This window comes from Bidens hawaiensis, unplaced genomic scaffold (genome assembly GCF_021521415.1).
Source record: "Bidens hawaiensis isolate Kalapana, Puna unplaced genomic scaffold, B.hawaiensis_p1.1 tig00032836_1, whole genome shotgun sequence".
NCBI lineage: Eukaryota > Viridiplantae > Streptophyta > Magnoliopsida > Asterales > Asteraceae > Bidens > Bidens hawaiensis.
This window is the reverse complement of record NW_027495618.1, coordinates 160,058-187,691: the sequence shown is the minus strand read 5'-3', so window position 1 is coordinate 187,691 and position 27,634 is coordinate 160,058. Positions and strand designations below refer to the sequence as shown.

General features: G+C 41.4%; 1 protein-coding gene and 1 pseudogene across 2 annotated transcripts; one reads left to right on the top strand and one right to left on the bottom strand.

Moving 5' to 3' along the window:
- The first annotated feature begins 382 nt into the window (after positions 1–382).
- Positions 383–16,355, top strand: LOC143584174 (protein trichome birefringence-like 38; annotated as a pseudogene). The gene is made up of 5 exons (XR_013144313.1): positions 383–882; positions 2,313–2,484; positions 15,111–15,286; positions 15,382–15,544; positions 15,646–16,355. The product of XR_013144313.1 is annotated as a protein trichome birefringence-like 38 (transcript).
- Positions 16,356–21,639: 5,284 nt separating this feature from the next.
- LOC143584171 (uncharacterized) lies at positions 21,640–23,379 on the bottom strand. The gene is made up of 3 exons (XM_077066275.1): positions 23,358–23,379; positions 22,747–22,799; positions 21,640–21,912 (listed from the first exon to the last, which is right to left on the bottom strand). Exons 1-3 carry the CDS (start codon positions 23,377–23,379, stop codon positions 21,640–21,642), a joined length of 348 nt encoding a protein of 115 aa, XP_076922390.1.
- Between the last annotated feature and the right edge of the window lie 4,255 nt (positions 23,380–27,634).

The window sequence follows — 27,634 nt, the reverse complement described above, 5'->3', positions numbered from 1 at the left end:
ATTGAGAATAGTTTTTGTAGATCGATTTAGATAGTGGTCTAATAGTATATCGTTTGCCCGCATAAATAGAGTAGTGTGTTAAAATCCATTGAGTACTGGTACTATAACGAACATAAACGATACCAACTGAATTAGTATTAACTCACCGCCTCATAAAGAAGAAATTCACCACAACACGCACATGAAATCATTAGTTATAATAATTAAAATAATATCTCAGTGAGATAGCATGTAGTCGAACGTAAGGACCGTTTCATGTTATTTAAATACTAGACTATTAACATATATTATTGCATAAAGTTATATACCAATACATCTTATATGTTTTTAATTATAAATAAAACTTTTTTAATGATAATATTTAAAACATTATTATTTTTTTCTTTCATAAATAAAATGAATGATGGGTGATGGCATGAGAGACCAAGTAGCACAAAGACAGTTTTTTCTACACATAGTTTCTCATACCAAAATCCAATAAAGATATGGGTTTTGGGTACCAAAGCAAGATCTTTCTTCTTCTTGTTCTTCGCCTCGTTCATGTGCAGCTTTTGGTGGTTCAACTTTGGCTGAAACAGAAGTAGTGTCATTATCAACATTTAGCAAGAGTAGTAGTAATATTAGTGTAAGTGATTCCTTGAGGGGAACAAGAGTTGTAAGGGGATCAAGAGCAAGACCAAGGCCAAAACCAAGACCAAGAGTAAGAGGGTTGCTAGGGTGTGATTTGTACAAAGGAAGATGGGTTCAAGACACTTCATATCCACTTTATGTAGCTTCAACATGTCCCTTCATTGATTCTGAATTTGATTGCCTTAAACATGGTCGCTCAGACACTCAGTATCTTAAGTATGCTTGGAAACCAGATACTTGTGACCTCCCAAGGTACTCTCTCTCTCTCTAGTTTTGGCAATGAACAAGAAAGATATAATATTAATATAATATAATCAATACTTGATCAAACATGTAACTTTAGAAAAGAAAGAACATAGATAAGACTACACCCACGTGTGTTTGGTCAAGTGTCAAAAAACTTTTGTAACCTCTGAAAAAACCAAACTAATGAGCCCATGGTCCCTTGATCTCATATTACTAATATGTTCTCTTATGTTGATTGACACAAGAGGTAATTAGGCCTCGAGCCTAGAGTTCATGACATCTAGACTCGTGGACCCGAGTTTTCGGCTCTAAACTGGAATTGATTTACACAAGTTAGGCTTAGGGGTGTGGGGCTTCAACGGGGGCGCTAGAGCCCCTCCGCTCGCGCCCCCAGGCGCTAACACCACACCACCGGGCGCTAACGGGGGCGCTAACGCGAAAAACAATGCAGGCGTGAGCTGGTTAGCGGGAGAAGAGAGAGAGGAGCACACCTTTTGAGGTATTTTGGACCGTTGGGAGCCGAAAAAAACAAAAAAAAATATATATTTTCTATATAGGTTTACGGAAAAGAGCCGTTGAGCTCATATTAAATTAAAAAAAAATATTTTCTTAAACTATAAATATATACCTTTATAAAATATACTTTATTTCACAATTATACACCTTTCCTCCTAAAATCCTCTTAAAACTAACACAAAAAAAATGTCGTTATTTGAATATATTTATAAAAAAATAAAAAAAAAAAATTTCGCTGGAGCCCCTCCACACCAGGGGCCAGGGCTCCAACGGGGGCTCCAAGAACCCCCTTATCTAGTTTCTCTCTCTGCCACACGTCATAATATTATTGATTTGAGCCCCCACTAAAGCCCCCATTAAAGCCCCCACGCCCCTCAGCCTTATACATATTTATTGAGCATTAAAAGCAAAGGAATTATAAGAAGTGACACTTTTGCAATAAATACAATTCCTCTTTATGTTCTCTTAGTTCTGAAGACAAAATTATTGCACCTTCCAATCAAATAATTTCTATAGATTTCACATAATTTATTGATTTTTCAATAACTTATATGTTACTTCTACTTTTCTAAAACCTAGTATAAATCCTTTTTACATGTTATTTTCATATTTTCAACTAATGACACCAGTAAAATATATATGGGTGTGTGACTGTTGGATCGCCGCTCAGCCGAAAGAAAACATAGGCGCATAAAAAAATATGACATTTTCATAAATTCTTTACATTTTTTTTATCAGCCAAAGATAAAATACATAACCACAAACCTCAGCTAAAAAAAACTTAGCCAAGGTAACAAAGTTAACAAGAAGTTGATTTTTTAACCACTCGGTCCAACTAATTTTAAATTTAACGTCTCTTCTTGAAATGCTTTAAAAATTTCTTTTATATACTTTAGTTAAATGATGATGGACGGATGCAGGTTTAATGGGGTGGATTTGTTAAACAAATGGAAAGTGAAAAATGTTATGTTTGTGGGTGACTCACTGAGTCTGAATCAGTGGGAATCGTTGGCTTGTTTGCTTCATGCGTCGGTGCCTGATTCCAAAACCACTTTACTGCATAGAGACATTCTTACTTCCCTTGCTTTTCAGGTTCGTTTTCTTTTATTTATTCTTTTTAGGGAATTTTATCTGCTTTATTTATTTATTTTTTTTACTTTTTGTCTCATGCATTAATAGTAAATAATTAAATATACCCTGTCTATCCAATTATTAAGGTGATTGTTTAATAATACTTTATGATAATGTGACCTGTAAAAGGTTATTAAGTTTTTAAAGTGTATAATAATAAAAATTATTATCGTGTTTTTTTATATTAAACAAGTTGTACCAAATCAACCACTAACCAGACCCCACGGCTCCGACGGGCCCAAAAGCCCCACCGTCGGTAACAAAAGGCGTAAGAAGTTGGAGGAGTGGTCCGTGGTTGTTCCGGCAGGTCAACTATATAGACAAACTTTAAATTGTTTGTATTTGAGTCATTTGACAAGTCTCTTTCTTGTCATCCTCATAAAACCTTTAACAATGGGTGTATTAAACTTAATATTGAAGTAATTTTTGTACGAATTATATGTAATTTATAATTAGTTAATTATTAAATGATTTTAATGAGGCTGACTTAGGTGGTCAGTGTCTTAACTAACCTCTTTCATAAGGTTTTATTCTTGACTCTTGAGAGTTCATGGGTTTGATTCTCACAAATGTATGTTACTTAGTGGGAGAACACCATTGAAAGAGGATTCGACTTTGGAGAAGGAGCGCGCAATTACGCGGTGTTTCCGAGTTTATTTATGAAAAGAAAAGCAAGGAAATGAAAGTTTTCTTTTTTTTTCTTATCTTTTGGCATCTCCTCCTTCTATTCAGTTTTCTTTATTTCCAAATATTTCTGATTTAGAAAGATAAAAATTCTCTTAATTACTCATCATTTTCTCTCTACTCCCCTTATTTTCTTTCTTTAATGAAACTCGGGAACAACTCTTTTATTTTTTCCTTTTTTTTCATCATTAAATGAAACTCAGGAACACAAAATTAATGTATAAGTTCCAATTTGGGACATGCCAGCCAGACTAACTCCATTTCAAGAAATAATAATAATAAATAGCCGTCTTAACATATTTGGAGAATTTAAATGCATGATGTTCTAAATTACGACCTTTAGAAATATATAATTTCTTACTAACTTAGTTTCTTGTTAGTCATTTTTTTTTAATTTTTTATAAAATATTTACTCTATTTTATCTATGCCTGTATCCATCTTAAATAAAAGTTAATTAAGTAGTTTATATCAGAAAACTAATTTGAAGTAATTCTTCGATAATAGGTCTTTTTAATTATAGGATTAAAAAAATATGATGTTTTTTTACTTTCTCTATAAATTATTCACTTGGATATAATCTATTTTGTATTTTCTTTCAACAAGTGATTAAAAATATTTATATATAGTAGAAACTAAAAAGTAACTCCTGTGATGGAAGTCTATTAAGTTATTATTTGTTTTAACAGAATAAGCTGATTTACTATGTAAAATAAAAACGTGATTTATTATAGTAGATCGGCAATTGTTTAAGAAGAAAACAAAACAAAATATCCGAATGGTAACTAATTTATGAATCATGGTATTTTTATATTTTTTAAACTAGGTTTTTCTGTATTAAATAATGTAATAATAATATCTATCCAATCATAGCACCAAGGTGTTTGCAAAATGTGAATGAACAGCCTCACCCCGTGAATCACAGGTTTCCATAACGTGAGATGTAGCCAGATAATATGAGCCTAAAGTTTCACGAGCATATTCCCAATGTGGAAAGTGATAAGATAGTGCGACAAAAAGTGATTCCGTTCATAGTGATGTGTCAACGAGAGGTGTAGTTTTGGAGTTTAGTAATGAGGAACATCACATGTGACCAACCTCAAAACAATGTCAAAACTACTTGCAAACACTAAACAAACATACAAATTAATACCCTCAAAAACATAAATGTTGTAAAGTATTTGTAACACATTGTTATTTATTTAATAAAGGGCAGGTACCTTAACTATGCCATGCTAAAATGGGATCCATCAAATAGTAGTGGGCAAAATAACTGGTTCCGGACCAGACCCGGGGTACTTGACCTGTAACCAGACCTGGTCCTATCCGACCCACGGGTACTGAAGAGGTAGGTCCCAGCAGAGCCCAGTTGGACCCGCAAGACTCACCTTGAAGAGGGACGTCTGCGCAGAAACCAACTGGATCCGCAGGACCCACCATGCTCAGAGACGTGACGTCCTTACGCGCAGTACGCAAGCTGTTCCCGCAGGAAATGCCTCCCAATGGTGAAGGACTCCGCCTGTTCCCGCAGCTTCGGATACAAGCCATCAGGGAAGGCCACCCGCGCAGCAAGGCTACACGCACAAGGCACTTAGCTCTCAATCACTCAGTGTCACCTGAAGGAATGAGCAAAGCCGGGAACAATCCCGCACAAGGGCGGGAGGGGGAATACTCCCGCCCAAATAAGCCAGTCCGTACGATACAGGAAGATCTTCTGTACTGTACCTGACGAGGTATGGGCAAAAGATCTGACTAAAGATACGACAGCTTATTGACAACAGTATGGCGAGCAGCATGCTCCTGTACTGAATGTCACTATTAGCCGCTGCCTACTCATCAACTACTGCCATACCACGTGCGTAGCCGGCAGTTGGTGGAAAAGGAATAGTACACAGCAGGCCTGGTCACTATCAGCCGCTGCCTACCCACCAACTACCAGCAGGGCACGTGCGTATGCCACTGTTGGTGGAACAGGAATACTGTTGCAGCCGGCCACACCTCCTTGGAAACCTACCTTCGGCTATAAATACCACAAATGGTATGATCATCTTATCTTAACATATCTTATCATATTATACCTGATATCTGCTCTAGCAATCTCTTAATATACATTTATATTTAAAGAGCAATCTAGTCTGATTCTCACGCCGGAGGGTGGTCACAAGGAGGAACCCCCCCCCCCCCCCTTCTCAGTGACAAGCTCACGGTGTCTGTTTTGCAGGTTATCAGAAGAACCATCTTCTCCGGGTCTAACCCCTCGTGGGAAACATCTATCTAACCCCCAGGTTACCCGTAATCTGCCCGGGGTCCGGTTAGTGTTTCTTCATTGGCGCCATCCGTGCATAAAAGCTAGAACTTCATTTTTCTCCAGTTTTTTCAAACTTCTGGAAAGATGGTTAAAGAAACTCCGGTAACCACAACCCCAGCTACTGGGGGGAATACCGGCTACACAGTTTTTACAAACACTACCCCGGTTACCCAAGCCGGGGCAAGTGAAGTAAATTTTACGAACACTACCCCAGCTACCCAAGCTGGGGCAAGTGCAGTAAATAATCGCTCACTGGGATTCACCGATACCCAGTTAGAGAAACGAACAAGACTCCCCCGCCAAACACTCGATGAAGTTAAGGCATGGGCGGAGGCACGTCAGAAGGAATTCCAAGCTGAGTTGGACGAACGCTTGCGTTCCGTCCAACAAGCTGACGAATTCGAAGAATACTGGGACGATGACTCGGAGGAGTCCGACTCCGACGCGAACCCTCGCCTTAGGGCAAAAGGGAAGCGTAAGGAAACGGACTCCCAACCGAGAAGGCATTTTGGAGAAGCCTTCAAACCAAAAAACACAGGTGGAAGTCCACGTGACTTCTCCAAAACATTCAGACCAAACGTTGCAAATGCGGGAACGTCCAAATTTGCAAGGGACATTGCAGAAGCAATTGCCCCAAAAAGTGCCAAACAAATGTCCAGCATAGGCACATATGATGGTATATCCGACCCAGATGATCATTTGAACAGATTCATAGCGGGGGCAACCGTCAGTAGTTGGACGGAACCTACGTGGTGTTACATGTTCCAAATGACGCTGGTCGGGGCTGCTAGAGCGTGGTTCGATCGTCTACCGGTCAACCACATCTACGACTGGGCATACTTCCAACAGAAGTTTAGCCAACACTTCAGCCAGCAAAGAAAGTATACCGAGGAGCAATGGACAATCCTCAAGTGCATTCGAGAAAAAGATGAATCTTTGCTAGACTTCATCACTCGCTTCAATTCGAAGACGCTAAGTCTGGGTAACATTAGCGAAGATCTTGTTCGCGCTGCCTTTATCCAGGGCGCGAACGACCCAGAGCTCATCCGCACCTTGACGGGTAAAGATGGCATGCCATCCACATGGGATGCCATCATGACTGCAGCTAAACGCTTTGCGGAAACGGAGAAGCAACTGGGTAGAGATCTCCCTCAGAGCACAAACCTCTACACCCAGAAAACAAGAGAAGACAACGTCCTTACCGCCCGATTAAACAAAAAGCGGAAGCTAGGCATTTGGCAGTCAAGGGTAAACTTTGACACCTCATCCGGCTTGCAACATCGGTTAGGCGGAAGGGGTAACGTACAGTCGAACCAGAACTCCAGATGGACGCCGCTCACCAAAAGCGTCACCGAGATATTCGCCACTGAGGAGCTCCCATGGCCAAAGCCTCAAATAATCCGACATCGTCACAATGCTGATCGGAGCAAATACTGTGACTTTCACAGGACAAAAGGCCACAACACCGAAGAATGCATAGACGTAAAGGACATGGTCGAAGCATTTGTCAGAGATGGGACGCTCGCGCACCTCGTGGCGCAATGAACGCTGAGCAGGCTGATGCGTGTAGAACCCCAGCTGGGGAAAACACGAATAAAATTCCAGCTTCAATGTGGAGACTACATGCTGCGTAAAGAACGAGATCCCGAACCAGGTGCGTATCGGCTCGATGGCACTCCCATCCCAACATGGAAGGGAGCTCAATTACACAGTTTGCATGTAAATCAATTCCAAATTTGTAAAGAAAAGGCTAAGAGCCACTTCTAATGGAAATGATTCTCCTTAAAACATCGACGCTGATGATTTTACATTTATACTTTATGAACTATCAACACTGATGCCGGTTTTCACCGCATACATAAGTGTGAAAGTCGTTGCATGGGGAAGGCGGCAAAACCCGCATAAACCCAAAAAACGACAAACCTTCACGCAGGTCAGTTGAAGGGGAAAAGTTCAGATCCTACTAAATGAAAGTGCCGGTCTATCCGCATGAATCATGAGAGGAAACTGAACACTAACCCATTAACAACCGCGCGTCGAATGGTTAATTTATTTAACACGGATATGCCGGTTTTCACCGCATAAACACGTGGAAAGTCGTTGAGTGGGGAAGGCGGCAAAACCCGCATAAACCCAAAAAACGGCAAACCTTCACGCAGGTCAGTTGAAGGGGAAAAGTTCAGTTATCCCATTAAATGAAAGTGCCGGTCTATCCGCATGAATCATGAGAGGAAACTGAACACTAACCTATTAACAACCGCGCGTCCAACGGTTATTCAAAACAGAGAATTTCTAACAAAAGGATGAGGAAAACCTACACGCAGGTCGGATATAGGTTAAAGTTTAGCCATCCTACTAAGTGCAAGTGACGGTCCTACCCGCACAATCACGAAAGAGGAAGCAAAACTTCAACCTATTATCTACCACGTTCAAATGTTAACTTATCCTAAACACTTAGAAATTTCAAAAAAGGATGAGGAAAACCTACACGCAGGTCAGATATAGGTAAAGTTTAGCCATCCTACTAAGTGCAAGTGACGGTCCTACCCGCACAATCATGAAAGAGGAAGCAAAACTTCACACCTATTATCTACCACGTTCAAAGGTTAACTTATCCTCAGAAAAGGATGAGGAAAACCTACACGCAGGTCAGATATAGGTAAAGTTTAGCCATCCTACTAAGTGCAAGTGACGGTCCTACCCGCACAATCACGAAAGAGGAAGCAAAACTTCACACCTATTATCTACCACGTTCAAAGGTTAACTTATCCTCAGAAAAGGATGAGGAAAACCTACACGCAGGTCAGACGTAGGTAAAGTTTAGCCATCCTACTAAGTGCAAGTGACGGTCCTACCCGCACAATCACGAAAGAGGAAGCAAAACTTCACACCTATTATCTACCACGTTCAAAGGTTAACTTATCCTCAGAAAAGATGAGGAAAACCTACACGCAAGTCAGACGTAGGTAAAGTTTAGCCATCCTACTAAGTGCAAGTGACGGTCCTACCCGCACAATCACGAAAGAGGAAGCAAAACTTCAACCTATTATCTACCACGTTCAAAGGTTAACTTATTCTACACTTGGAAAATTGCTAATTTAAACTAAAGTATGCAAGTCATATAACGTTTATAAAGCAAGGAATCCAGAGAAAGTAGCGGTCTTACCCGCACAAAGATTTATATTTCATAAATATTCATTACAAGAATGGCCGGGTAACTACCCGCCTACAAGAAAATAAATCTATACAAGCTAAATCTATCCTAGCAGTGGGAAGGGATCTTCAGGATCAGGCTTCAGGGCCACTTCCACTTGGACCAGCACCATCAGTAGATCGTGGCAGTTCAAGGAAAGCTTTAAGGATAGCTAACCCATCATCAGCAGCAGCAACTTGATTCACCTTCTCTACCACCGGATGCGGGAAGGCGGCGTACTGATTCACTGCTTGGTCGTAAACAGCTTCAGTATCAACATTGTACAAAGGGAAGTTGGAAGGCGGGATGCCTTTCTCAACGAACCCTAGACCAAGCAGGAAGCCGACCTTTTCCCCATCCTCGTGAGAAGCGTTGAGGGCTGCGCTCATAGCATCATCATAAGAGGTCTCTGAGAAGACCCGATGCACAACCTACAAGAAAATATACAAGTATCAGAACCTTTTCTATTTACAAAGAAAAGCGTAAAGAAATGAAAAGCATACCTGAGACAACGCTTCTCGAAGAAGCCATTCCTTGGCAACCAGAGCTTCTTGGAGGGCAGCTTGAGCTTCGTTACGGGCGCGTTCGGCTTCACTCTTGTTGAGGTTGGCAAGCAACACTTCTTTAGCCGCAGCCTCTTCGACGCCCTTTAGCTTCCGCTCAGTATGGTCAAGCACCCCCCTCTGGTCCAAGATCTCCTGGAGCTTTTTGGCGTCTTCCATCGCCAAGGCATCATGAGCCTGCTGGAGAGCCTCTAATTTGGCTTTAAGCTCTTCATTCTCCACGCGTAGAGGCTCAGCAACAGTTTCAGCCTTGGTGGCCCTCTCGGTTGCGTTCCTTGCAGTTTCCTTAGCCAGCCGAAGCTGTTCATTAACAGCTTGGGCAGCCTTGGAACGGGCCTCAAGTCGAGCCTGAACTTTAACCTCGAGGGCCTTGAAGGCCTTCTCCTTTTCCGCAGCCACTGCGGAAAGCCTTTGGTTCTCCTCCCGGACAGCCCGCGCCTGAGCCACTTCTTTAAGGCGAGCTGCTTTTAACTTGTCGTTTTCACGACAAAGCAGCTCGACGCGCGGCTGCATCCGGGCCAGGAGAACCCGAAGCTCATTGGTTAGCCTACCCTCCTGGTAGCTAGCCATGGCTTCCCCCACGCACCACTGGGAGCAGCGTGACGAGCCCATTCCACGCACTCCACAGGGGTACGAAGGGTTGTTCCTCGGCGAATGTTCCATCGTGGAACATACACTTCATTGGAATCCGACACTGCAAAAAACACAAAGCAGTTAGGAAAATATGATAAAGAAAAAATATATATAAAATGGGCCAAAAGAACCCTACGCACCTGTAGGGTCAATAACAGGCCGATAGCCGCCGAACCCATCACCTGAACCCAAGGGAAATCCATCCAAGAGGTCAGGCAGATGGGAAGGTGGCAGAGATTGGCGAGAAGCCCCATGCGTACCTGATGGATCGGCCGTCGTTGCCGATGACGGGGGCATGGTAGCAGCCGCCGCGGTTGCCGCCGCGGAATCCGCAGCAAAAGTAACCGCCGGCTCGGTGAAAGATGCAGTAAAAATTGCACTCACAGCCGGCGGTGACGTCATCACAGCTGGAACAGTCGGCTCAAAGGAGTGAGCAACTGAACCAGCGGAAGCAGGCGCAGGCGCCTGGGTCGTCGCCTCAGGTAGGCTGACCGGGCCTACCGTCATTGGCGGGGAGATATTCCTCTGCGCTCCACCCTGGAATGCGTCAACATCCACGCCTGCGTAAAGAAGATAAGTGTTAATGATATTAAGCTATGAAGTTAAAGAAAGGAAGTTTGTACTTACGGGTTTTCTTGAGCCTGAAAGTGCGGACGGGCGGGGATGAACCCGATGGAGCCGGCCTCTTCACGCCGGTCACCGTTGTCATCCTGGGCTCTTCGGTGACAGTTGTCACAGCCTCCGGAATGGTGATCTTATCACCACCGGGATTCCCCGCCACCTCTTCGCTCTCGGTCTCCGAATCAGACCGAGGCACCGGATCGGCAGTGGAGGCCACCTTCTCCTTCCCCTTTCCGCCGACAGCCTTTTTCTTCCGCACCAACGGAGGACCATCTGCGGATTCCTCATCAGAACATACGATTAGAGGAATTCCAGCAGAGGTTTCAACATTGAGGGGTCGAGGATCGAATAGCGCCTTACCTGGCCGCCTGGCGCTAAGGATCTCGTGGCCTAGCGGATAGACCTCCACGAACCGATCCGCCGTTTGTTCTAGGATGGGCAACTCGTTCTCGTCTAGAGCGCGAGTACCCATCCGAGCGGGACCATCAGCCTCCCGCGGGTTCAGGAGCGACTGCAAGTCGTTCCCCTCTGAAATAAACAGGAAAGTTAGAAGAAATTCTAAATTAACAAAAGGAAACAGAGCATACCGTAAGGAACAGAGTTCGAACCGTATTCAAGGACGATTGGGATCTTTTGCGCATCGGCAGCCTTCCACACCCGGCTCATCCCCAGCATCACCATCCCGGACTCCGCAAACCGGTAAACCGGAGATTGGACTCGGGATATCTTCGCAAACCATTCCGCCTCCTGGTAGTTGGAGGCGTGAAGGCTGGGAAGTGCTTGCCCATTCTTGAATTTCATGGCAAGGGGGATGGCGCGAGCGGAGATGTAGAAGAACTCCCGCTTCCACGAGCGAAGACTACGCTCGGTCGCGCAAATCTTCAAACCCTTAATCCGGGTTATCAGAGTATACCACCCCTGGATGCACCTCCAAGAGTAGAAGGTCATCAGGCGGTCAACATAGGGCTCAATGCCCAGAATCCGGCACACCCACTCGAAGTGGCGAACCTTGGCAATCGCCATCGGGTGCACCTCGGTCAGGTGCACACCGTGCCTCTCAAGGACACGGAAAACAAACTTTGTCAATGGGAACCTAAGATTCCCATAAACAAAGAATGCAGAATAAACCCCGATCTTGCCTCTGGGGGCATCATACACCGTCTGGTGGGGTTCAGGAAACTCAGGCTCGAGAGACTCGAGCATGAACTTCCTGACGATGTACTGATACAGATCGCCAGGCAGAGCACACTGGCACTTGCCAGCAGTACTCTTGTCATCGGCTGTAGATTCGAGATCACGAGACGACATCTTGCAAAAAGAAAGAAGAAAACGATTTCAAGAGAATGCTCGACTGAAAGATGAGTATTCGCCGGAAATCGTTCTTAAGATGAAGAGAAGAGTGAAAGTGTGGATTACAAAGAACCCTCTCCCCCTTTATATACTAATCGCAATTAATGCGATGAATTTAATGCGGAGGAGAGAGAAATCGAAGGTGCAATGAAACTATGACACGTGGCAAAGAGCAAGCTGGCAACAGCTGTTGACAGGACGCATACCATTAATTTCGCGGCCACGCGCCAGAAAAATCGCGCCCACGCGCCTGAAAAAGCGTCTGGAATGACCATGTACTGTCACGTCACCATAACTTCCTGCACGTCCTGACACAGTCAGAAGAAACCGTCGCACGACGTTTCAGAGGTTTGGACTGTTCTTATCCTTTCACCAACTCTTCGAATTTCAAAAAAATTCAAAAAGATTTAAAAGTAAGCGGGAAAATACCCCTTACCTTGGCAACCAAGTAACCGTAAGACGGATGCGGGTACAGTGTTAAGGCAAAACCCTTCACATACCTAGCACCCGCAGGGAATTGAAGCCAAGAATAACTTGGCAACCAAGTAACCGTAAGACGGATGCGGGTACAGTGTTAAGGCAAAACCCTTCACATACCTAGCACCCGCAGGGAATTGAAGCCAAGAATAACTTGGCAACCAAGTAACCGTAAGACGGATGCGGGTACAGTGTTAAGGCAAAACCCTTCACATACCTAGCACCCGTAGGGAATTGAAGCCAATAATAACTTGGCAACCAAGTAACCGTAAGACGGATGCGGGTACAGTGTTAAGGCAAAACCCTTCACATACCTAGCACCCGCAGGGAATTGAAGCCAAGAATAACTTGGCAACCAAGTAACCATAAGACGGATGCGGGTACAGTGTTAAGGCAAAACCCTTCACATACCTAGCACCCGCAGGGAATTGAAGCCAAGAATACCCCGGCAACAAAGTAACTATAAGACGGGTGCGGGTACAGTGTTAAGGCAAAACCCTTCACATACCCAGCACCCGCAGGGAATTGACGCCAGGGGTACCTTGGAAGTAAAGTAACCGTAAGACGAGCGCGGGTACAGTGTTAAGGCAAAACCCTTCACATACCCAGCACCCGCAGGGAATTGACGCCAGGGGTACCTTGGAAGTAAAGTAACCGTAAGACGAGCGCGGGTACAGTGTTAAGGCAAAACCCTTCACATACCTAGCGCTCCGCAGGGAATTGAAACCAAGAAGGATCTTCTGGGCAATGCTTGCGGAAACGGAAATAACATCCCCCCATAGCGGGAACGTCGAGTTCTACATTGTTTGAGGCTCCAGGATGGAATTTGTGGTTTTAACATAATTGATCACTATGTTCAAAACTACCAAAACCTCAGGGAGAATCCACACAAGTGGGACTCAACGCTCCTGACTTGCGAGGAGGTTACAGCCTACCCGCATCATACCCAAAGATCAAGCAGGAAACTCGGGAATTTCTGCAAGTGACAAGGACTTCCGCGGGAAGAATCCCCATTGAAAACCTTAAAAAACCCTTTTCAAAACCCTTTGCTTAAGTCCAAAAGTTCACCTCACTTTATTAAACACGCATGAGAAGAACATTGGAGTGGGGGGACTTGAAGAGGTAGGTCCCAGCAGAGCCCAGTTGGACCCGCAAGACTCACCTTGAAGAGGGACGTCTGCGCAGAAACCAACTGGATCCGCAGGACCCACCATGCTCAGAGACGTGACGTCCTTACGCGCAGTACGCAAGCTGTTCCCGCAGGAAATGCCTCCCAATGGTGAAGGACTCCGCCTGTTCCCGCAGCTTCGGATACAAGCCATCAGGGAAGGCCACCCGCGCAGCAAGGCTACACGCACAAGGCACTTAGCTCTCAATCACTCAGTGTCACCTGAAGGAATGAGCAAAGTCGGGAACAATCCCGCACAAGGGCGGGAGGGGGAATACTCCCGCCCAAATAAGCCAGTCCGTACGATACAGGAAGATCTTCTGTACTGTACCTGACGAGGTATGGGTAAAAGATCTGACTAAAGATACGACAGCTTATTGACAACAGTATGGCGAGCAGCATGCTCCTGTACTGTATGTCACTATTAGCCGCTGCCTACTCACCAACTACTGCCATACCACGTGCGTAGCCGGCAGTTGGTGGAAAAGGAATAGTACACAGCAGGCCTGGTCACTATCAGCCGCTGCCTACCCACCAACTACCAGCAGGGCACGTGCGTAGGCCACTGTTGGTGGAACAGGAATACTGTTGCAGCCGTCCACACCTCCTTGGAAACCTACCTTCGGCTATAAATACCACAAATGGTATGATCATCTTATCTTAACATATCTTATCATATTATACCTGATATCTGCTCTAACAATCTCTTAATATACATTTATATTTAAAGAGCAATCTAGTCTGATTCTCACGCCGGAGGGTGGTCACAAGGAGGAACCCCCCCTTCTCAGTGACAAGCTCACGGTGTCTGTTTTGCAGGTTATCAGAAGAACCATCTTCTCCGGGTCTAACCCCTCGTGGGAAACATCTATCTAACCCCCAGGTTACCCGTAATCTGCCCGGGGTCCGGTTAGTGTTTCTTCAGGTACCAACCATGTTTCGGTTCCTTTGAATAATCGTACCCGGACTCGCCAAAACCAGTTTCATCTCTACCCGGACTCAACCCAACCAAAACCAGATAAAAACCCGGCAAACCCGGTCAAAACCCAACCATACTTGAAACTAGTTTCAACCCGACCTGGTTCTTGACTTTTGTTGACCATACCCGGAACCCAGTTCCAATTCCTGAAAATGCCCGATATGTGCACCTCTAGGCAGAAATATTTAGGGTTCAAGTCTTATTTAGTCGTATGAGCTTAAGGTTAGGATCTGCACTGACATGAATCAAACACAAACACAAAAAGCAATAAACAAACATGAGGATTTAAAACGTTTGGTTTAGACTAACCAACTTCCACGGGTAGCAACTATATATTATTTATTAAGTGCCAAGTGACAACAATTACAAGTACATAACGTGAAATATATATAGACTAAACTAAAGTTTGTAATTTACTAAACAAGAAATCTCAAACAGGTTGAGGATAGGACACAACGCCCCACACCCGTCTCCTCATTTTTTGATTTCAAGTAATACCCATGCTATGCAAAGGCCTATGAATCCAACTCTTTTTGTTAAAAAAAATTATTTATTTATTTTGATATTTTATCAAAGTGTAACTAATTTTTTTAATTAATGCGCTTAAACATAGGATTACAATGCGACGATATACTTGTACCGAACTCCACATTTGGTAGACATTGTGAAACAAAGCATAGGAAGAGTTTTGCGTTTGGATTCGATTAATGGAGGCGATACATGGAAAGATATGGATGTGCTCGTTTTCAACTCGTGGCATTGGTGGACCCATACCGGCGATATGCAGCCGTATGTTCATATCTTAGTATCCAAATATAATTATGTGTATAGATTATACCACTGGATTATATGATATAAAACATTATGTTTTATTAATGTAACAGATTTGATTTCATACAAGACGGGGGTCAACTATCTCAAAAGATATGGACCGCCTAGCCGCATACTATACAAGGGTATGTCCACTTGGGGTAAATGGGTCGACCTTAACTTGAACCCATCAAAAACCAAAGTGTTTTTTCAAGGAATATCGCCTACACATTACATGTAAGTACATCTCACATATAAGTTTATGAACCCTTTAACCATTTTATATATGTTTACGTGACATACAAAAATCTAATCGGTTGTTTTTTTAACCAAACTAGGGGAAAGGAATGGCGATCATCATCAAGAAATTGTTATGGAGAATTACAACCAATAGAAGGATCATCATACCCAGCGGGTTTACCCGAAGCTCAAGTTGTTTTGAACAAGGTTTTAAGTAGCATAAAGAAACCGGTAACGTTGCTTGATATAACAACGTTGTCTCAATTGAGGAAAGATGCACATCCATCGTCCTATAGTGACACGGGTGTGGATAGTAGCCATTGGTGCGTTCCTGGCTTACCCGATACATGGAACCAGCTCATGTATGCCTCATTCCTCAACTGATAAATCATTTAACCTGCAACATAGACGATTTATTATTATACACAATTAATACAATTTAAATGGAGATTTGTAATATGGTTCATTTGTAAAGTTTATGAACAAGATTCGTAATGGAGTGAAATAAAGCTTAAAAGAAGGGCTGTTGTGGCATTTGTAGTTGTTTTCTTACACAATGTAGAATTTTTGGCTAGTTGAAAAGTATGTATGTGGAAATGTGGAATAGGATGAAAAACAAACTTGAAATTAACCCTAAAATCAAGGACATGCAAGGTATTCGGGCATGGGACCGAATATGCATTAATGAAAAAGATCGGGAGTTAGGTGATATTCAATCCTACTACCCGAAACTATATACCCATTTACCCAAACTGTATGCTGGAGATTTTTTTATTTTAATTATCTTTCCCATTAACCATTGACCATTGTCCAGTAATGTTTCGTTATAATAGTTTCATTATGTATACAACTAGTGCTTTACCCGTTGAAACCAGGTGCTGATAAACCCAATCGCTGTCAGTCCCGGACGTTGACGCGGTAAATCAACGCAATGTCATCGGTTTCGATTACTTAAATTCGACTCGAATTCAGATATTAATCGGTTATGTTCGTTAAGGTATACACACCATTGGTAAAACCCGAACTTTTAAACCCAAAAACTAAATTTGTCAAATTAACATATAAAAACATTAAATTATTCGAAGTTTATTTAGTCGTTAAACCCACACAATTGTAACAGCCAAGTGTTGTCGATCCCGGCCATTGAGACCGTAACTTGACACGAGTTTGGACGTTGTTTTCGGTTACTTTCGTTATGTTATAGGAGCTAAAAAAATGGGGAAAATATATAAAAGTTTGAGGTGGACCAATAATGTAGATGCTGTGCTCTAATAATAAGTATTTATATACTTAAATACCTATAACTAGTACGTGTAATTAAGGTCGTCTCCACAAGGAATCAGTGGAAAGTGCAAGTGAAACTCGTATTTTATTATGAAGTAATTAAAGTGGATAACGATGTCAAGAAGTTTAAATAAGTAGTTTGTAAAACAGTAATATGAAAATAACTAAACTCCAGGGTTCGGGTTTTGAAGCAAATTAGAAAATTGATAAACTTCTTTGGACAATTCTTTATTAAAATATGTAAACCAAAAGACTTAATGATTGGCTATGTTGAACGTCAAAACTTAATCTGAACAATTGACACAGCTTGATGAAAATCTATTTGATTATCAGTTTTAAGTATTGAAACACAAAATCAATAATATGGTTAATGATAAACGGGTCATTGATGAAAGAACTTAATCCTAATTGTTGATGACCACAAATCAATTAACTGACAATTGATTAAGCAATCAATTACTATAAAACTGTTTAAGCACATGAACAAGCACAAGAATTGATCAACCGAATGATTAACCAAATCCAAAGTTAAAGTTTAAAGTACCAAAAATCTAACATACAAAACAACCCTACGCCCGTAGATGGTTATGGAGCCTTTAGCCTTGCATCTCGATCTTCATTCTCTTGATTATGATGTTGGAGAAGGATTGCATGGATGATTATAGTGATTAATATGTGTTATGGTGATGAAAAGTATCCTCCAAGATGCCCCAAAATTGATGTATGAATGAATAAATTGACCCTAGGTTTTTATGTCTTAAATATGGAAGAAATCTCAAAAAACCAAAATTCCGTCAGGCCTGGCCGTAGCCTACGGCTGGGCCAAAGGCTACGGCTTCCCCTGTATACTTTACGGCTTCCTCAGGCCGTAGGCTACGGCCTGGGAAGCGTAGCCTACGGCTTCATTGTTCCCAAAATTCCATTTCTCGTTTATTTTGATTCTTGATTGCCCGGTTAAGCTCCCGATCACCTCTTTTCGTATAATCTCGATTCCTCCATCCTTAAACACTCCAAATTAGCTCCAAATAAGCTCTACTAAGCTCCACACACCTATAAACACAAAAAGACTCATAGTACTCATGTTCGATATATTTAACCAACTAAAACACATGAAATTACACACCATAAACACGTGCTTTTACCCACACATCACATCCCTACACTTATCATTTGCTTTCGCTCAAGCAAACTCTCATGAAACACATACACCTCGATCCATGGTTCATCAATTATCAGTATTAATACTAGTGAGGTATAAGGTCCTACACAATTCCTAAGAACTGACACTGTCAAGGTTGATAACACACCAAACAATTTAATGGTACATTTTAAAATTGCAAAACCGCCCAAACGGGTGTACTTTGTTTCCGGTTAAGACACACATGGTCATACCCCTCACAATATGACATCTCTCCTCTCGGATTAATATCTGGACCAACAAAAAATGTGCTGGTATCTCTTTGCCCTCTATACCAAGTATGAACACAATGTAATAAGGTTAGAAGCAAGTCATATCTCCACCCATTACCCACCGGTTGCATAGAAAATAGAACTAAGGGTTTTGCTGTAGCTTAAATTAGGGTGTGGAAGTGGATTTATTTACTATTTTATGGTGAATGAAATCCAATTTATTCAACAAACACACAAAAACACTCACTATTATTTACAAATGATATTGACTCAAACATTGATTCTTTTGGAGCTTTTCTTTGACTTTTTTTTAAGCAATTACTAACATCAATATATACAAACAACTGACCTGAGACATACGTACATTATGTGCTATGCTCGACAAACAACTTATATACAACTCTAACATACCGGGTTTCATCCACGTAGTTAAAATAATGGCCAAGGCTAACACGGCTTGTAATGTGGGTTAAAGAAAGAAAAATGGAAAAGACAACAATTGGATCCTAAGGGATAATGTAGGGTAGGGATTTTTTTTAAGGCCAATATATTGTAGGTTTTCTACAGTCCTATTTCTCCATACAGGTGGTGGTATTAAGATCTCGAAATGCAGGAGACAACCAAGTTCTAGATATCATGGACATACTGGTTACTCTCTATAATGGCACTCACATGACATGTGTATATACTATATATTATATGTGTATTGTATATAAGGAAAATCTCACACACGTATCGGATGAATTAGGCTGCCGACATGAAACATGTGTAGCCGTCTCCATGACTCGTTATCCCCATCTAAACGGTCTATTTTAATTTTTTTATTTGAAAAACATTTGCGTGGGATGACTTTCGAGAAGCTTAAAAACTGATCATGACCAAAAACCTCTACTTGGCATCAATACTAACAATTAACAAGTTACAATTTAGGCTTTTGCGCACAATCAAGCTACTCTAAAGCCAAAAACTTCAATTTTTCCATTTTTTCCATCCCCACACTTGAGATTAACATTGCACTCAATGTAACTTATTTTTCAAAAATAAATGCATAACAAAGGATTCTCATACCAAGCACAATCAAGTATATAAACGACTACCCATCTCGGGATTCAAATAGAGTTGCACATCACAAAATAAAACACACATAGTTTAAACATAGACACAAACACAAACACCAACCATACGGCCTAAAAGTTCAACATGCCACCCGACTGCCCATAAACAAACATACAAAAAGTTAACAGAATATAAAAGATAGGGTGAGACACATGGACCTGATCAACGGATCAGCTAGTGCTCAATAATAAGGTGGTTGCGGGTCACCAAAGATGGATCTCATGGTGTCAATAACACAAGAGAAGTTAAAAGCATCCGACGAACTGCCCGCACAAGCATCACGAACTACATCCTCATGAGGATCCACCCATCTCGAATGATGAATCTGAGGTGGTGGATAGTGCACACTCCCATCAAACTGCCCCAGAGTTGTGTAATCAATCATTGGTGGATAATCCACCACTGGCTCACCCCGATGCCATGCCCCATGCGCTCGACTCTGGCGATCATCTCTGTACCTGTCATTGATCTCATGCTGCCAAATATATGCATGAGTTTGATTCCACAACTCCATCCGATCATACCGGCTCTGAGTCTCCCTCCATTGCATCTCTGCAATCCTGTTCTGTTGATCAAACATATACTGAAACTCACCACTCCAATTACCATAAACAGGTGGCCTTGATGCCTAAAGCCAGTCAACCATCCGTGAATCATCCTGAACCATCTCATGTGGGTGCTAAATCGAGGCCTATTGTGGCTGTCCCGACAAACTTCCACCCTGCTCACTTCCAAACGTACCTCGTATAACCTGATGACCCCAACTCCCAGGAAGAAACACACATGGTTCCTCAATCATATTCTCCCCATTACCATTCTTTAGTGCCCTCATTTGTGTCTGTGTATCAAAGTGTTGGACATAAACATACCCCCCCTGCTCGTGGTAAATCAACCCCTCTTTATGCAATTGCTCTTTATCAAAGGGGCTAAGATTCTTTTCAACCGTGGGCATATCCACTCGAATTGCTCCTTTTTCCTTCAACAATGTTGTAATCAAATGACAATATGGTACGATTAACTTTACCTTAGATTCTCTTGACATCCAGATGTTCATCATGACCAAATACCGATACGAAATCTTCGGTGTACCCTTCATCAATGCATATAACATCGGAATTTCCCATTTTTGAATTTGAGTTTTATCACCTCGCCTTAGCATGAAATTATGAATCACAAAACTCAAAAACACTCTCACTTGCATCCTCAAATTGTTCCGCAACATCGTATGAGAAAATCCCGGTTTGAAGAGTTCAAATTTCATTCTCTCATACGTAGGATGTTTCTTTGGGTTCGCATAAAATTCCTCCTCCGAAGGATACACATACTCTGCCGATGGTTTCTAATCGAATGTTGCTATACGACGCAAGGTTTCCAATGACATGACCACCTCTTTGTTACTTGCCCTTCCAATCAATCTCATCGTCTTTGGCGGATTATTTCCCCAATCCATTATCAGTGATGAAACCCATTCTTGAATAGTGTCCATATAAATTTCCTTATCCTCACCATCATATCACTTCAAAGCCGCTTCCCAACCCAAATTCTCAAACATCGTCACAATACCAAACGGCTTCAGCTGACTCTTCGTCACCTGTTTCTCACAAAGAAACCCATCTATCTTATTTTTCAATTTGTCTATTCATCATATAAAACTCTGCTTATGAATACAGATCCATTCCCTATAGAGGACCCCCCCTAAAGTGGCTTAATGGGAGGCACCATCCCTTCGTCTTTGTATTGCTCTTGCATTGGTCCCTCCTCCTCCTCGTCATCACGTAAAATCAATCTCCGCTTGCGCAAAGACGGTGGGTCAGACTACGATGAGCAGCCTTTCCCTGGTTTCTTGGCGGGTTCTTCCTCGTGTCACCGGTCCTTCTCATCCTGTAGTGATGAAAGATGATTTAACAAGCTTTAACTACAAGAAAAGACACTTATTCAAAATATTGGTTAAGTATTTGGTTAAGTATTGAAAGAGTTAGAGGATTGAGATGGAGGATTATGGGTTAAGAGAGATGGAGAAAAAGAAGAATAAGAAGAAGAGAATGAGAAGAAAGGAATAAAAAAGGTTGGTAAAATAAATGGATAAGATCTTTTTCAAAATATTTTTTTTAAATGCTCGGGTTGCCTTCCCGAGAAGCGTTGAATTTAGAGTCTACAACCCGAAAAAACCTGGCCCTTAACAGTCGACTGAATATGACAGTTCAGTAGCTATAAAGCTCACATCCGACTCATGTATGCTCTTATTTAAATCTGCTTCTTCCAGATATGGTTTCAACCGATGCCTATTCACTATCGTCAAAATCTTCAATTTCGACCTCGCCAAACTGGCCGACGCGCTTCACCTGATACGATCCCATCCATTTACTCTTTAACTTATCCAGATACAGTTTTGTTCTCGAGTTGTATAACCAGACCCACTGTCCTTCTTCAAAAGTCTTTCTCTTGATCTTGGCACCATGCAATTGCTTTATTCTATCTTTATATGCTGAAGCACACTCATAAGCTTCGTCCCGCAGCTCCTCTAGCTCACATCTATTCAAATTTTCTTTCTTTACCTACACACACATAATCTAAATTAACATTTTTCACGGCCCATAATGCACGATGGGCAAGTTCAAAGTAAATGACAACCTTTCATAAACAAACCGATATGGTGGTACCAATAGGTGTTTAAATGTGGTATGATAAGCCCATAAAGCATCATTTAATTTTGTTGACCAATCTTTTTGATCGGGCCTTACCGTCTTTTGTAAAATTTGTTTAATTTGTCTGTTGGATACCTCCACCTGACCACTCGTTTGAGGATGATAGGGTGTGGCTATTCGGTGGTTTACGCCATACCGTTTAAGTAATTTTCCAAAATTAAAGTTTTTAAAATGAGATCCCCCATCACTTATAATGATGCGAGGAACACCAAATCTCGAAAAAAACATTGGTTTGGACAAATTTACAAATAACGGCATGGTCGTTTGTTTTGATGGCAATTGATTCAACCCATTTTGAAACATAATCAAACGCCACCAAAATATAATAATTCCCAAAGGAATTCAGGAATGGACCCAAAAAATCAATCCCCCAAACATCAAAGATGTCGACAACGAGGATTGGTTGCATGGGCATCTCGTTCCTCCTTGAGATACTACCTAACTATTGACATCTCACACATGGTTCTTAGCATATTCTGCTGCATGTATAAATTGTCTAAGCCAATAAAAACCACACGCTAAAAAATTATGCCCCATTTTCTGCCCACTGAAATGTCCACCGCGTGCAAGTGAGTGTGAGTGTGATAACACACTTCGAATCTCTTTATCTGGAATGAAACTCCGATATACTTGATCAGCTCCAATCTTAAACAAGTCCGGGTCTTCCCACACGTATTACTTCACCTTAGACATAAATTGATGTTTCTTCTTCTTGGGCCAGAAATCTGGAATGGTACCTGCAACAAGAAATTTAATGATATCAACATATCATGGTAAGATAGAAACAACAAACAGTTGCTCATCTGGGAATGATTCATTTATAGCCCTAATGTTTTCTTCCTCTTGACCCATCAATCTAGATAGGTGATCAGCAATGATGTGCATAGAAATACACATCTTTTTGGCATCAAATAATCTCTAAAAACTGTAATTTCTATCTAATAACATAGCATAAAAGACTACTTATCATAATAAAACATAATTTCAGGTAAAACCAAGTCTCAAACGAAGAAACAAGCAAAAAGGTGAAGAAAAACAGAAGAAAACACAAGAAAACAAAGAAACACGCCCCCATGCTTCTTATACAAGAAAAGACAAAATCTGAGAACAAAAGCACGGGGCCGTGCTCAGCATGCATGGGGTTGTGGACGGAAATGCAGAAAAGACAAAGAAGAATTTAGCACATGTCACTAAAAACCACGGGGCGTGCCTGCTAACCACTGGGCCTTGCCACCTCACACAAAAGACAAAAAAAATCTGGCACATGTCATAAAAATACACGGGGCCGTGCTCACCTTGCACGGGGCCGTGTCTCATCGCCCAGATTGCCTATAAATAGTGGCTCATGTTGCATTCATCATGTGTGCCTTGAAAAGAATTCTCTCCGGTTTTCACTTATAAAAACACACACTAACACTCACCTTGAAGATCTAGTGAAGAGTTTGAAGGCTTGGAGGTCATCATCACTAATCATCATCATCAACCATCATTACCATCATTAAGAAGAAGGATTCATCTACATTTGGTTAGATTGTTCTAAGTTTCATCATGTATTTGTTGTTATCAATCATCTTAATGTTTATCACTATGCTCATTATGAGCTAAACTCCTTTTACCATCTAAAATCTATGAAGAAGCTTTGTTTTACTTGATAATTAATCAAGACATGTGATGTAGTCTAGTTAAGTACATGGTTATGTTACAATTATCTTTTGATGAGAAATGTTTCACCATCTTAAATCACTAAATCAAAGTTGGTGGTTGTCAATACCGTTGGCAATCGTTCATGATCGATTCATGTTCTTGAAAGATAGAAATACTTTGATACATTATCGAAACATGGATCCTTATATTGTACTTAGAAATGATGAGATATAATTTATGGTGTATTTTTCTAAACCTTGGTAATCAGAAAATAGCTTTGCTTAGGATATCAAATTAGCTAAAGAAACCATATGTTAACGGAATGTGTAATCATAACCTACTTAAATCAATCATGGGGAGGTTGTGTGATGAACTACAACCACCCGAAGTTGTTAGAATTGGTATTCGAGAAATTGAAGTCAATCCTAATCTTTCTACTTAACGAAACTACTTGCCAACTTAAATTGACATCATTGAGATGGTATGACATTAGGAAAGAGTGGACTTTAAAATGCGCATATAATCTCCTTAGTGCCAAAGATGCTCACTTTGGGTTAAGGAGCAATCTATCATATATTGCTACGGTAAGTTTATCACATGTCTACATATTAATTATCAATGCTAAAATGGAGTGGATTCTTGATCTTAGATGGTAACCTTCGCATAATTGAACAACCCGTTTAGAATCTCTTCTCTTGGTCGCCTATATATTATATATAAGTATTTATATTTTATAAAAAGTTTAAAAATTAACCCCAAAAATGATTAAAACTTCCGATTAAATTTAAGCAACGATTTATTATTAGAAACCTTTGTGTCCACGGATCGATACTTGGTTCTTACCAATGCTATTCTACATATGCGATAGGTACACTTGCCTATTTTATGTGTGCTTAGTCTCTGTAGAAATCACTTTTTATAAATTTAAAACACGATCTTGTGCAAAAGCTAAATATCCAATCCATCATATTTTATAAGACGCGCAAGCACACATCAAGTTTTTGGCGCCGTTGCCGGGGACACGGTACGTTTCTAAGAACGATCCAAGTTTTAATTTAATCATTGTCTATAATTGTACAAATTTTTAACTTCTATTTTATTTTACCTTTAATTTTTTTTTACAAAATATTAAAATATATAATTTTACGGCTAGCCTAATTTTTACCTTTATTTACCTTACCTTACTTTAGCTTAATTAACTTAGACCTTAGATAGTTTAGAATAGCTTAGCCTAATTTGTAGTTTAACTTAGACTAACCTTTAGTTTAACTTTAGCTAACTTTTACTTTAGTGTGATTTGGAATTAGCCTCATGTATGTCCTCTACTTCCGAGCGTGAGCTTGTTTCTTCAATTTCTGAACCGGAACGACTCTTTCGTCGACGAACTCGTAAACGGACCACAGAAACCGCAGAAACAATCAAAGACGAATCAGTAGACGCCACCACATTAGGAGAAAATCAAACCGAAGAAATGATGGCGGCCCAGAACAATGAACCGAACATGAGCCAGTATGCCAAGCCAACTCTCAAAGGCTACGGCAATGGAGTGGCTCCACCCGAAATCACCGAAAATTTCGAAATCAAATCTAGCACCATTCATATGGTGGAAAATTCAGTTCAATTTCATGGTCTCCTCGACGAAGACCCTCTTTCTCACATATCTCGATTCCTACGAATCTGCGGAACCTTTAAAATCCAAAACTGTTCAGAAGATCAAATCAAACTTAAACTATTTCCTTTCTCTCTAAGGGGCCAAGCCCTAGAATGGATAGAATCTTTTTCCTCTGGTTTCATTACCACTTGGGACCAGATGGTTGAACAGTTTCTCCTCAAATATTTTCCGCCCGACAAAACTGCCAAATACCGAGCCAGCATTACCGGATTCCGGACCGCTGATGATGAACCGTTACACGCAGCATGGGCAAGATACAAAATCCTTCTAAGAAGATGCCCACATCATGGACTGAGTGTATGGTTACAAGTACAAACTTTCTTTGACGCACAATCCAGTCAAAACAAACAGGCCATCGACCAAATCGCTGGTGGAGACCTGGGATCCAAATCACCTAACGAAGCATTTGAAGTCCTGTAGAAGGCCACAAAGAAGAGTTTCGCTTACAACCCACTAAGATCTACACCCACCCATAAGGGAATACACCACGTTGACTCTAACACACTTGTCACAGCCCAGCTTGAAGCCCTTTCTAAAAAATTCGAACAACTTCAAGCCGAACTATCAAAAACTAGACTCACCTGTGACACTTGTGGAGGAAATCATAAGACGAGTGACTGTAAACAAGTCATTATGGACATGGAAGAACTTGATTTCATCACTCGACAGAACAACGCTTTTAGCAATAACTACAATCCAGGATGGAGAAACCTTCCAAACTTCAGTTGGAAAGACGGAGGTAACACTCAACCTTCGTCCGGGTTCAAGAAAAGACCGATGAATCAATCCTTCCAACCAAAACCTCAATACCAATATCAAAGCTCTAGTAGCCATCAAAACCCAAGCTACTCTAAGATCGAAGAAATATTAATCCAATTAATGACCAAAACAAATGAAGCCGAGAAGAAAGCCGACTCAAGAGCTGTTGATATCAGCGGAGTATTACTGAAGCACGAAGCCGATCTCAAAAGTCAACAAGCATCACTTCAGAACCTAGAAACCCAAATCGGGCAAATTGCTCGACAATTATCCGAAAGACCACCTGGCTCTCTTCCAAGCAATACAATCACCAACCCGAATGCAACAGTTAACGCCGTTACACTCAGGAGTGGTACAACCACTGTTGTCTCACCAACTTTGGAGAAAAAGTCTCTTAATGAAACGCAGGAAGGGCTGACCCCAACAAGCACAACACTGCCTAAGGAGCCAGTTCGAACCTATGTTCCACCTATTCCATACCCTGGAAGATTGAAGCAGGAGTGATTGAAAGCCCAGTATGGGAAGTTTCTAGAACTCTTTAAACAACTCCATATCAACATCCCTTTTGTCGAAGCTATCGCTCAAATGCCGAAATACGCCAAATTTCTCAAAGAAGTACTGACAAACAAAAGGAAGCTGGAGGAGCTCTCGCATGTCACCTTAAGTGAAGAATGTTCGGCTGTCCTCCAAAGCAAGCTACCAACAAAAATGACCGATCCAGGGAGCTTTACTATCCCTTGTCTCATAGGAAATTTATCTGTTAACAATGCCCTGGCTGACCTAGGAGCTAGTATTAATTTAATGCCTTATGCGGTTTTTGCAAAACTAGGGATAGGAGAACCAAAGCCCACCCGCATGAGCATTCAGTTAGCTGACCGATCCGTTAAATATCCTAGGGGCATTGTTGAAAACATGCTTGTCAAAATTGACAAGTTCGTTTTCCCAATAGATTTTGTGATTCTAGACATGGAGGAAGACAAAAGTGTACCTCTAATTTTAGGAAGACCCTTTTTAGCCACTGCAAAGGCTATCATTGATGTTTGCACCGGCAAACTCACCCTCAGGGTCAATGACGAGGCAATCACTTTTGATATAGGAAAATCTATGCAATATCCGCAACAACACGATGACACTTTATATTGTGTTAATATCATAGACTCCATCGTAAGTTGCTATATGCGAGATTCCTCCACCAATACTCCCTTAGAAACACAAGTCTTAGACAAAACACTCAACAAACCCATCATAGAGAATGAAAATTTCAATAACAACTACCACGAAGAATTAGAAATAGCATGCAAAATCATTGAAAACAATGAAAAATCAAAAACATCAATCGAAGAACCGCCAACCTTGGAATTAAAAGAACTACCAAAACATCTTGAATACGCCTTTCTGGAAAAAGACTCTCAACTCCCAGTAATTATTTCATCTCACCTTTCTAAAGAAGAGAAAGACGAACTTCTTAAGGTTCTCAAAAACCATAAGAAGGCTATC

What these genes read in the sequence shown, in the direction of transcription:
- LOC143584171 (XM_077066275.1), bottom strand. Translation starts at nt 23,379, where the DNA reads ATGAGACACGGCCCCGTGCAAG. An exon ending in GAGACACGGCCCCGTGCAAG is followed by an intron (nt 22,800 to 23,357) that starts GTGAGCACGGCC and finishes TTCTTGTTGCAG; the next exon opens with GTACCATTCCAGATTTCTGG. An exon ending in AACATCAATTTATGTCTAAG is followed by an intron (nt 21,913 to 22,746) that starts GTGAAGTAATAC and finishes ATGTGTGTGTAG; the next exon opens with GTAAAGAAAGAAAATTTGAA.